The sequence below is a fragment of the Vigna radiata genome, chromosome 1, assembly GCF_000741045.1.
Source record: "Vigna radiata var. radiata cultivar VC1973A chromosome 1, Vradiata_ver6, whole genome shotgun sequence".
In the NCBI taxonomy this organism is placed as follows: Eukaryota; Viridiplantae; Streptophyta; class Magnoliopsida; order Fabales; family Fabaceae; genus Vigna; species Vigna radiata.
In genome coordinates, this window is record NC_028351.1 from 30,057,071 (window position 1) to 30,069,822 (window position 12,752).

A 12,752-nucleotide genomic window follows, 5' to 3' on the forward strand; every position below is an offset into this window, starting at 1 on the left:
CTTTCGATATTAAATTTGAGAAAGGATGTTGATGCCACGTTTAAGTAAGATGAGAATGTAACTAATAAGTCATGAGGTTGATTACAACAAATTGCCCATCGAAATTAGAATTCCTGTAACGCAGAATTCCAAAACGACTCTTACAAAAATAACTCAATTTTCTATCAAATTCATGAATGTCTTCTTATATTACAAAGTGTATCATTTGATATAATGAATTAAACAAGAACTACAAATTTTATATTTATTCTCAATAACTAATATTTAACGGTCACTAATATTATAATTAATTCTCATTATACAAATCATTATTTTCTATATTTCGTTAAAAGATAAAAATATACGACTAGTTTCACTAATAAATTTTAGGTTTAATACCTATTTTGGTTTCTCCTTTGAAGGGTTTGTTCAAAGTGGTCTCTCAATTTTTCAAAAGTTCACTTTAGTCCTAGCTTTCGCAAAAACTGTTTAAGTTGATCCTTTTTTGTAACGGCGTTAAGTTCACTAACGGCAGAGCTGCCAGGTGTCTAATATTTGATGATGTGACATTGTAAGTTGTTTTAAAAAATAATTAATGATGACGTGTAAATGAATATAGTTAGGTTTTAATTAAAAATTGAAATTGAGGTTTCTCTCGAATCTTTTTTTCGGACTACGTTAGCTACGTTATCAGCTCAACCAGTTACTCGAGAATCTAAATTATTCTATTTTCTGATGTTAGCAATGTATAGTGGTCAACTAGGAACATTTTCTTCTCAAGACATTTTACTTTTTTTCATCATGTGGGAATTAGAATTAATTCCCGTTTATCTACTTTTATCTATGTGGGGTGGAAAAAAACGTTTGTATTCAGCTACAAAGTTTATTTTGTACACTGCGGGAAGTTCTGTTTTTTTATTACTGGGAATTCTGGGTATGAGTTTCTATAGTTCTAATGAACCAGGGTAAACCCAAAGTCTTGGTCAGATGCGAAAATTTCCCAAATTTTCCCTTTGCAATTGGGAATTTCTGTGCTTGCTGTTAGGGTTCATCAACCTTCAATCCACCTTCATCAGAGGGGTTTGCATTTTCTTGGCTTGTAATTGCAATTAGGATTAGGGTTCATCAACCTTCAAAATGAGGCATCCCATTGTCATCTATGCCACCAGGAACAGTGGTGGCAGTTGCAAAGGAAGCACCAACAACAAGCGCAGTCACTAAGGAGCAAGATTCAGATGTCTCCTTCAGCCACTCCCCACTCTCCTTCCTAAGATTATCATGTGTCTTCTTGAAGATTTCCCACGGGGTTTGCCGGTCTTTATCACGCAAAAAGTAATAGTGTGGTGGTACGAGGCTTGAAACATACTGGTCCAAGGTAAAAATTAGAATCACCAACATCATCGTTCTTTCCTCAGCATTGAAAATAAAATATTATATATGAATTTGTTTGGCTACCTGAAACCATTTTGCGTCCCACACCATCTCTAAGGCAGAATAAGAAACTTGGGAATTCGTATCATCTGCTGGAACCTCTCCTGCCATGTGTAACATGGTCTTCCCATCCTTATTTATTGCCATAGATAAAGTTCTCCAAATTTCTAACTTCATCTTCTCTAATCCTAATCTTAATCGCAATCGCAAGCCAAGAAAATGCAAACCCCGCTGATGAAGGTGGATTGAAGGTTGATGAATCCTAACAGCAAGCATAAAAATTCCCAATTGCAAAGGGAAATTTGGGAAATTTTCGTATTTGACCAAGACTTTGGGTTTACCTAATTAACCCCAATTTCAATTTTTAATTAAAACCTAACTATATTCATTTACACGTCATCATTAATTATTTTTTAAAACAATTTACAATGTCACATCATCAAATATTAGACACCTGCTCTGCGAACTTAACGCCGACTTGAACAGTTTTTGCGAAAGCTAGGACTATAGCGAACTTTTAAAAAAAAGGAGGGACTACTCTGAACAAACCCTCCCAAAGGAGGGACCAAAATAGGTATTAAACCTAAATTTTATCATTCGATTCATACATTAGGCTTGCTAAGATATGTTATCGGTGGTATATGTTATTTTTGTTCTCAAAGAAGTGTTGGAAGGATTTTGTCTCTTTCATTACCGTTAATGGTGGTATGATATGTTATTTTTATTCTCAAAGAGGTGTCGCAAAGATTTTCTCTCTCCTTTCTTGTTTTATCTTCTGGTGGAGTGCTTAGTAGAGACATTCTTAGTTATACGTGAAATGATATCATTCAGCCTAAAATATATATAAATTTGTTCCCTACTATGTTTCTTATTCAAAAACATGTCGCATATCTTTGACACCTATAGAAAGGCAATCTAGAAAATATGTTAACCCTAAAAAAAAAGAATTTTTTATTTTATTTTTTTTAATTTTTTTTAAAGTGCATCTAATTAAGTTCATAAATACATCAAACATCTTCTGGGTTTTAACAGAGGTTACTTTCCTTTTATCTATTTTGTCATTTCTATATTTAAAGGAGCTCGTAATGGCATTGTTTTAGACCTATTATAGAAAAAATCAAATTCCAATTTCCAAAGCAGAAAGAAAAATTGTTAAGAATGATGGGCAGAATTCAACTAATCATTTCCTATGATTGATGATTTGGTTTTATATTCTTTTTGTATTAATCAAGACCTATGAATAGTCTTAAAGAGATTGAGAGTTTTATTAGGAATTTTATGGACCGTTGACACATCTAAAAGATGCATGGTTACTCCAAATTAGATTAAGTTGTGTAATCCTAAGGAGAAAGGGGCTCGATGTTATTAGTTTCATTGATCAAAATACACTTGTAATGTTGAGATTGGATGGGGAGTTTCTATTCATCCCTTGAGTGTAGGAGGCAGAGTTTAGCAGAAGGAACAGAAGAAACAGAAGGAGCAGAAAATTTTGTTATACATTGTAAACTCAATACTGCATATCCTACATCCAACAACTCATGAAGCTTTAATCTCAGATTGAAATTTGAAGCTAATCCTCCAAAACTGCAAGTTTTATGCGATAATTTAGATAAAATATTTTAGTTGCAATGGATCAAAATTAGAGACTGAATTATTGTAATAAACTAAATAAAACTGAAAAAATAGGTAATCATTACACTTAAAAAATGTGCATAACTGTGAGTACACTTTTTAGAGGTTTAAACATAAGATAAGTCTTCTAGAAAGGAGAAAATTTCTCTACATAGAACATGCCATTTGTACATTCTTTACAGAAAGAAAAGAATAATCAGCTTTTGGAAAAGAAACTATGAAGTAAAGCCACGGAACAGAAGAATTGGATTTGCTGCTCAATGTTTAAATTGATGAAAGCAATGAGTAAATTCTAAAAATTTGGTTCATGCCAAGATGTTCATTTTTGTATTGAAAAAGACATCCTCCATTTCCATGACAAAAGAAGATATTGATTTATATAACTAATAAAGCAGAGAAATAAACATTGCAAGTTAAAACAGAGAACTTATTGGAATAGCATACCTTTTATCTTTTGAGCCACTTGTTGCATCTGGCTACGTTCAATTCAACCCCTACAAGTATATAGTCTGTCAGTCTGTTTAAGACTCTCATATAAGCAATTCTCCATGGTTGCCAAAGTAGTACTGTCCCTAATAAGCTCCAAAAGCCTATGAAGAATCCTATTCCCAAACTCGTGTATAATGCTCCATAGAAATTTTCATATTCTTCATCATCAACTTCTGCTCCTTGAGACAGTGCTGTTGTATTATCTCCAGGGCAACTTTCGTTTAGTTGCTCACCACAAAGACCAAGATTTCCTCCAAAACTAGAGGCATCAAATGTTTGCAACTGTCTTCCCCAAGGGATTCTTCCATTCAGATCATTGTTTGATAAATTCAACACAGCAAGACGATCGATTTTGTCCAGAGAAGAAGGAATTTTCCCATGCAAATGATTCCTTGATAAGTCAAGAAATTCTAGTGAATTTAAATTCCCAATATCAAAAGGAATTTCTCCATATAGGTTATTTCTTGATATGTTCAAAGAAACCAATCCAAGTAACTCCGTAACCTCTTTTGGTATTTCACCTGATAAATCATTACTCGAGAGATCAATGCTCTTCAAAAGATACTGGGGATTTAGAAACACGCGTTCCTGTCCTTTCCACATCAATAACACTTTAGAGTCAATAGAACCTTCTTCTATAAGTTCAGCTCTGTTTAATACTGTTCTATCCATCAATGCAGTAAAATTATTCAAGCATGTTGGAATTCCTTTCGACAGGTTGTTCCTTGAAAGATCAAAAACAAGAATTTTCCTCAACTGACAGAGATGTACAGGAACACTTCCAAACAAGTGATTTGATCGCAAACTTAGGATTTTCAAGTGTTGTAAACTGTCTCCAATCCATGAAGGTATTAGACCATGAAACAAGTTTTCGCTCAAGTCTAATGTCTCTAAATCAGTGTAATTTTTCAATGTGAGTGGTAGCTCCCCAGTTAAACTGTTGTTTCGTAAGAGCAAAGCTCCCAAATTAACAAGATCACCCATGGACTTTGGAATCTTCCCCGACAAATTATTATTGCTTATATCAAGAAATTTCAGAGAACTTAGACGTTCCCAGCAGTCCGGCAATTGTCCCGTTATTTGATTATTTGATAAATCCAGTACGTTGATGCTTGCAGTTGCTCCTTTTCCACATACAAATGCATCCAAATCTGAAATCATATTTTGGGAAAGATCCAAGGAGTAAACTTGTGACAAAAAAGTAGGAACTCCACCTTCAAGTTGATTGGAATTTAGAATTACTGTATTTGTGTCTGCCTGGGTAAGCTTGATTGGTAAATTTGGGATTATACCTTTGAGACTGTTGTAAGACATGTTCAAAGTACTTATAGATTGTAATTTTTTCCAAAACCAATCTGGTACATAGTCATCAATCTCAGCATCAGAAATATCTAGAAAGCTTAAGGAAGTTTGATTCAGGAGCCAATTTGGAAAACTAGGACCCAACTTGCAAGAAGCAAGTTCCAAATTAAATAATTGGAAAGGTGGAATCCAGGTTGTAGAGAACTTTAGCGACAATGAGTTGTGTGATAAGTCTAAATCCATCAATTTGGACAAATTTGTAAAATAAAATTCATATATATCACCCTCGAAGTTATTCTCCCGCAGGTGAAGAATCTCCAACTCATACAGCAGCCCAATGCTTTCTGGTATTTCTCCAGTTAACCTATTATTGGAGAGATCTAATAGCCTCAAATATGACAACATTGAAGAGTTTTTAATGAGGCCAGAAATTTTCTCACTCAAGTTGTTACTTCTAAGGTGTAACTCTTGTAGTGAGTATATATTTCCTAGGGATGCTGGGATCTGACCATGCAGTTTGTTGTAGGAAAGGGAAAGAACTTGAAGAGAGTTCATTGCTTTCCCAAATCCATCTGGAATGGGACCTTCTAGCAAATTACCGTTAAGGGAAAGTGCATGAAGATTGGTGGTGAAGTTGGAAATCAAGTGAAATATGGTCGATGATTTCAATGCATTAAAGGAGAGATCAAGGGTGACAAGAGAAGTTGAAGACTTGCCTATGGAAGCAGATGGAACAAGAAAATTTTCATCAGCAAGACTGCAGCCTACCAGATAAAGTTCTTGTAGTGTGGAGCTGAAGTTGAAATTTCCTAGAATCGTTGATGATATCAGGTTATTGACAGAGAGATCAAGGACCACAAGAGAAGGAAAGTTTAAATAATAAGGAAAGGAGAAAACATTATTCTCACGAAAATAAAGGTCTTGAAGATTATGGCTATGGTTGACCAACAATTGAAGTGTTGATGACGTCAACATATTACCAGAGAGATCAAGGATAGAAAGAGAAGTGGAAAGGTTAGAATGAGAAGGAAACAAAGATGAAACATTTTTATCTAAAAGATTACATCGGACTAGACTCAACTCTCTCAAGTTTGTAAGCTCACTGATCATTTGTAGCCAGTGACGAGAGTAAGCAAGATTAGTCAATGAATCCAAACGAAGAGTTGTTAATGAAGAGAGAGAAGACAGCCATTTTGCACCATTAACTGTTAGATCAAAATTGCCACCAAGTCTAAGAGTATGCAAGATAGGAAGATTTCCAACCTTGAAAGGGATTGCTCCAGACAGTAATGTAAACCCAAAATTAAGATACTTCAACTGTGAGAGTTTTCCTAGCTGATAAGGAATTTCTCCTTCAAGATAATAATTTTCACTTAGATCTAAATATTTTAAACTTGCAAGTTTCCCTAGGTGATAAGGGATTGCTCCATTCAGAGAATTTCCTTTCAGATCAAGATACTGCAACTTTGACAGATTTCCCAGTTCATAAGGAATCCTCCCATAAAAATTCACATTTGATAGGTTGAGATATCTTAATTTTTTGAAGGAGCCCATGTGCTGAGGGAGCTTCCTTCTACTATAATCAAAATTATTGCTAAGATCCAAATATTCCAATTTGGTTAAGTCAATCAATGAAGTAAGACTGATTGAACCTATCAAAAAATGAAATTTGGAACCACGAAGATCGAGAATTCGTACATCACCTGTTTCATTATTGCATTGAATGCCTCTCCATTTGCAGCAGTCTCTGTTACTGTCATCATCCCTCCATGTGGAAAGCATGCCAGAAGGATCTGTGAGACCATGTTTGAAGTTGAGAAGTGAGTCTCTCTCCCTCTCTATGCACTTCACATGTGATGAGGACATGAATGCATGAATGGGCAGTTGGGTATGTAAAACGAGCATTGATAATGCAAACAATACTTTTAGTAAGAAAGAAGCCATTACAGTTTTTCAGATATATGAACTTTCTTCTACGCTATGAACTTTGATAAGTGAAAGAACAAAAGCACTATAAATGATGATTTGTAATTTGATGACAATCCAGCAATTTAACAGTCTGTACACAAATATTCGTAAGACTTCATTTCCGTCTTTGTTGACTACTCCAAGTCAAATAAGGAAGAATGTTTCCAAACGTAAAACTAACTAAATGGAAATAAAATGAAAGGAAACTAACTTTTTTATATATATATATATATATATATATATATATATATATATATATATATAAATATATGTATATATATATATAAATATATGTATATATATATTTATTTTTGTACGTAATTGTTATTTTTTTTTTTTACAGTAACAAACTAGATTAGTTTCTAGCTGTTTCCTTGCAAAACCCTACTTGAAAGTTTGGATAAAGAGAATATTTACACAATCACAAATAAAGAGCTTCGTGGAGAAGTTCGTATTAATGGGATATTAAACAAGGCTGACAACAGAAGTGTTATTCACTAATTATAACGTAAATTTGGTTATTTCTAACTAGGCTTAATTACTGATTTAATTTTTATTTTAGGTAAAAAATTTCAACTCGATATTCTTAATTTTTTTCTTTGAATTGCATAATTTTTAAAAATAGTGTCTTAACTTTTGAATGTGAGTTTTGATTAGTTTTTTTTTCTTTAAAAATAAAAATCACTAAGGAAGTTAACTGTCGCTTTTTAATAGATGGTTTTCTAATTTTTTTTATTTGCTTAATTTTTTTAATTATCTTTTTTCTTTTGCAAATATATTTTTTTAATGTTAGTGTCATATTATTTTGATTTCAATTTAATTTATATATATATATATATATATATATATATATATATATATATATATATATTCAATTTAGTCAAATTTTTTTCAAAATAGAGTAATTAATATGAATTAATATAGTAATTCATATTTTTTTATAACATTAAAACTAAGTATAACTTTTAAAAAAATTAATATATATATATATATATATATATATATATATTATTAATCTATTTTTTTTAAAGAATGAATTAATTAATAATATTTATACATATAAGAACCCAACTTATTATTTATATAAATATTATATTAATATTTATATTAAAATTTATTATAGATATATAATTAACAAAATATAGTTAATAATATAAAATAATGTAATATATTAAAACATTATGCTTAATTAAAAAAACAAATCAGTATAACATTTATACAAATGAATAATATCTCAATTCGTAATAAAATTTAATATAAATATTAGTATAATATTTATATAAATAATAAATTGAGTTCCAAAACAAAGGACCAAATTATTATTTATATAAATTAATTTATTGTTAGAAAAACATGAGTTAATAATATATATGTTTAAATACTTACTTTTTTATAAAAATATTTGTATTTAATTAGTTTTAATCTTATAAAAGAACTTAGATCTATAATATGTAGGTAACAAAATTATCTTAAAAAAATATCAGTATAATATTTATTCAAAAATAAATTTGGTTTCAATTAAGAGATAATATTGTTCTATTTAAAAAAATAAAACTAAATTGAATTAAATGAGCATGAAAAATGGACAAATGTTTTTTGTAAAAGATAAAAATTAAAAATTAAAAAATCACATATTAATACATGGCATGTTGTTAATACCTTAACAATTTTTTTAAAGTTCCTAATTAAGGTTTTTTTTTTTTTTAAAAAAATAAGTTTGGATGCAATGGAAATGAAAAGTTAAACGGTTATGAACTTAAAACTTTTTAACCAAAATGGAAATCAAACGAGTAATTAAGTGTTCTAACTAGGTTTTTATTAAATTTATTAAGTATAAATTTGTCTTACTTTTAGGCAATATAAGATCTTCAAAATATAGAATATAGAACTAGATTAGATAGTCCAATAGGAGTCTGATAGCATTTATAGGTTTAACAAAGTAAAAACGATTCACTGAACCTTTGAACGGTGTTCTTCTGAACAAGAGCTCATACAAGAATATCCCAAATGTCCACCAGTCTACAACATTGTCATGTCCTTCACCTCTGATGATTTCATGTGCCAAGTACTCATGTGTTCCCACAAAGAACATTGATTTAGCATTAGTGGGCTCGACAATGAGCTCGGAAAGAGGGGTCACCTGATTCTGCGCATCATTCTTTGGCTTCAACTTTTTTTCTTTCTTGGATTTTCCCAAGAGAAATCTTGGTGTGAAACATGATGGTTGAATGTAGTCCGGGTGAATTATATGTCCATCTTCTCTCACCAACACATTCTCAGGTTTCAGATCTCTGTAGATCACCCCAAGCATGTGCAAGTACTCCAAGACAAGGAGAACTTCCGCCACGGTGAATCGTGCAACGCTGTTCAATATTGTTGGACAATCCTTTAAATCTTCAAAATCTCCCTCTCTTTTTCTTATCTTTTAATTTATTAAATTATATGTCATAATTTAAATCCTATTTCCTCATAATAAAATGATCTACCTCCATACATTTATTATGTACCACGTCATTAATATTTGATATCGTTTCTGACCACTTAACGAAAAGGTCTTAATCGTTACGAATCTACAAAATTTAGAACCCAATTGAGACCATTTTAAACAAGAAAACCAACTTGAGATTCCTCAAATATAAGAACCGTCAAAGGGTTTAAACCTTTTTATTTTTAGCACTTATATCTTGTGTTTTTGACCTTGTTTCCTGTGACATAATGAAACAATTGTTATGATATAAAATTCTGAATGATGAATTAAATGATTTTAGCTACACTTACTTGTCATGACTCTGATGTACGAATTTGTATAAATGGACAGCAAGTCTCTTCGTCAATTATCGTATATTTTGAACATAGAGTTTCATTTCTTTTTACTTCGAAGATATATATTGATGCCAATTTTGTCTGAAAATCCCGAAATCTTTCGAGAATTAAAGATAAACACCTATTCATTAGCGTCACGACATTTGAAATGCAATAAAGAAAATAACCTTATATCAATAAAAATTATCAATTTAATCAAACTAGAATTTGGAACAATATTAATGAACTTACCAATAGATTTTGTCATATTAGGGTCTGATCAACTTTAGATACATGATCAAATGATGGAGTAAGGATAGATATATGGTTACGGCCCAATACTTCAAGGTAAGACCTAAAAACATATGTATTTGGACCAGATGCTACACCGGTGACCACGTCAATAATGACAGTGTCTTCTCACCTACATTTCTTCTAAGTAAAAGTTGCCTCAACCTGGTGGCTCCTTTGGTGGGTCTAGCAATGGGACATCCCTTGATGAATGTGATGCCTCAGTCATATATCTGTCACAATAAATAATATGAAATATTAATAAAAGACTTATAAAATAACATATTATTTAACAAAACACGTAAATTGTTACACAAATATAAAATTCATACATAAAGATATGGATTGGTCATATGTATATTCCTCCATTCTGATATTCCTGAATTGCATGTATGTCGTCAACTAAAGGGTCACCATCCAAATTTACCTTCATTTTAAATGGATGGTTGTCAGCAATATGAAGATTAGTCAGATTCTCTTTGTTAACTTCATTTTGTTTTTTGCCTTGAAGAGCGACGTATCAATGGCCAAACACAGGATCTTTAACATAAAAAACCTGAGTTGCCATATATGCCATGATAAACGGTTCGTCTTGATAACCCACCTTTCGAAAATCAACTAGCGTCATACTCGATTCATCTATTTTCATACCATTCTTATTGTCAACCCACTCACATTTGAACATTGGAACAGAAAACATAGTATAATAAACCTCCCATATCTCTTCTATTCTACTATAATATCTCATTGATCCAAGTACAATATTCTGATCTTGGGATGTGGAAAATTGTAGCGACTCAGCTTCTAGACTGACAGCATTATATTGTATTGTGCTTTTATCATCCAAAGTCTTCATATAAAATGTGCAATTATTAATTTCATAGTATGTATAATATACAACATCAAACTTTAAACCATTTGCTAGCCACAACAAAGTCTCTAAAGACCGTGACTCTTTCAAAACTTCATATTCGAACCAGGACAAGAATGTTATGTTATGCTCCATCAATTGTCATTTCTCTTATTGTCTTAGTTTCTTGTCCTTCACAATGGCTTTGTGTACGCTTACAAAAATGGGATCACCTCATTTTTATTTTTTAATATGTACAAATGTGCTTGCAACAATTCTTCACAATCTTTCGTCACCACATTCACACCTCACATGCTTTTACTTGTAGAACATCTATTCAACCATGATGTACGAGGAACTCCTATCGGATTTGCTTTAGTCATATAATCTGAACAAAAATCGATACTTTCTTCAACAATATACCTTTCAATGAACCTTCTAGACAATATTGATTTTCGACGTACCCTTTTAAAATCTTCATATAACACTCAATAGGATACATCCATCTTAAGTATATTAGTCCATACAAATTGATTTCTCTGACCAAATGAACAAGTAAATGTACCTTGATGTTAAAAAATGATAGAGGGGAAAACATTTCTAGCTAACACAAGATGATAATAATCTCGCCTTGAAATTCACCTAACTTTGTAGGATCAATGACTTTACTACAAACTGACGAGAAAAATGAACACTATTAAGTTATGGTGTGCCTAATATTTTTGGGCAAAATTCCACGAATAGCCACCGGTAACAAATGTTGCATTAAGACATGTCAATCGTGAAACTTCATGCCAACAAGCTTTAAGTACTGAATCAACACTAAACTCTTGATATTTGAATAGTATCCTTGTGGTACCTTGATACTCTTTAAACAAAGGCTAAAACTTATCTTATCTTCTCTAGACATTGTGTAACATGTAGGGGGAAAATAAGTACATTTATCAATCTCCCTTGGTGCCAACTCTTCTCGGATCTTCATGTCAACCAAATCCAAACGAGCATTCACTCCATCTTTTGTCTTTCCTTGAATGTTGAGTAGTGTACCAATCGTGTTATCATACACATTCTTCTCTACATGCATCACATTTATGCAATGTCTAACATCTAACTTTGACCAATATGAAAGATCAAAGAATATTTATTTCTTCTTCCAATGAGTTGTTACAAATGACTTCTTGGATGTTTTCCTAAATACATGATGAACTGTATTTACTTTTTCAAGAATTTGAAGGCCAGTAAGTGGAATTGATGCATCATCTTTCTCTCGTTGTCCATTGAATGTTTTTTTTAACCTTCAATATGGATGATTAAATTGTAAAAATCTCCGATGATGTATATACATTGTCTTCCTTCCGTGTTTTAATTGATGAGCTGCAATGTTTTCTTCACATATAGGACATGCTTTATGACCCTTGACACTATACCCCGACAAATTACGTAAGCTAGGAAGTCATTAATGGTGAGAAATAACATGGCATGCATCACAAAAGTTTTAGTAGCGAAGGCATCAAATATTTCAATCTCATCAACCCACAACAACTTCACGTCTTCAACTAGTGGGCTACGATAAACATTTACACTAGTGCAGCGAGGGGCTTTTACCGCGGTTTTTTTTCACTATAGGTCGCAGTTTATGAACCGTGACATATACAGCCGCGGTAGTAAGTCAGAGACTTTAGGCCGCGGTTACAACCGCGGTATATCAGTTTCGTAATATGCCGCGGTTGTCCAAGGAACCGCTGCCTAAATCCTTTTTTTTTAAAAAAAAAAAAAATTGTCCCCTATATGCCGCGGTTGAACCGCGGCAGAAGATCCAGTTATATGCCGCGGTTCTTGCACTAACCGCGACCTATAGTCTCTTTTTTAAAAATAAAAAATAAAAACGAAATACTATATGCCGCGGTTCAGGTCACAACCGCGGCATATTCCCCTGCAGTTTTTTAAAATTGCAGGTCTGTTTTTGTGATATCCACTACCACAAAAACAGACCTGCATATAAAAACAT

At 32.2% G+C, this 12,752-nt stretch overlaps 2 protein-coding genes across 2 annotated transcripts; both read right to left on the reverse strand.

The window, feature by feature from the left end:
- Nucleotides 1-631: 631 nt before the first annotated feature.
- On the reverse strand, nt 632-1,861 carry LOC111241315. Its single transcript, XM_022778938.1, has 2 exons — nt 1,435-1,861; nt 632-1,344 (listed from the first exon to the last, which is right to left on the reverse strand). Exons 1-2 carry the CDS (start codon nt 1,684-1,686, stop codon nt 1,105-1,107), a joined length of 492 nt encoding a protein of 163 aa, XP_022634659.1. The 5' UTR covers nt 1,687-1,861; the 3' UTR covers nt 632-1,104.
- An 86-nt stretch (nt 1,862-1,947) lies between these two features.
- On the reverse strand, nt 1,948-6,828 carry LOC106761231 (probable leucine-rich repeat receptor-like protein kinase At1g35710). Its single transcript, XM_014644763.2, has 2 exons — nt 3,487-6,828; nt 1,948-2,994 (listed from the first exon to the last, which is right to left on the reverse strand). Exon 1 carries the CDS (start codon nt 6,775-6,777, stop codon nt 3,490-3,492), a length of 3,288 nt encoding a protein of 1,095 aa, XP_014500249.2. The 5' UTR covers nt 6,778-6,828; the 3' UTR covers nt 1,948-2,994; nt 3,487-3,489.
- Between the last annotated feature and the right edge of the window lie 5,924 nt (nt 6,829-12,752).

Excerpts from the sequence above, each read along its gene's own strand:
- LOC111241315 (XM_022778938.1), bottom strand. The coding sequence starts at position 1,686 with ATGCTTGCTGTTAGGATTCATCAACCTTCAATCCACCTTCATCAGCGG. Across the intron at positions 1,345-1,434 it reads GGGACGCAAAATGGTTTCAG|TATGTTTCAAGCCTCGTACC; the intron begins GTAGCCAAACAA and ends ACCTTGGACCAG.
- LOC106761231 (XM_014644763.2), bottom strand. The coding sequence starts at position 6,777 with ATGGCTTCTTTCTTACTAAAAGTATTGTTTGCATTATCAATGCTCGTT.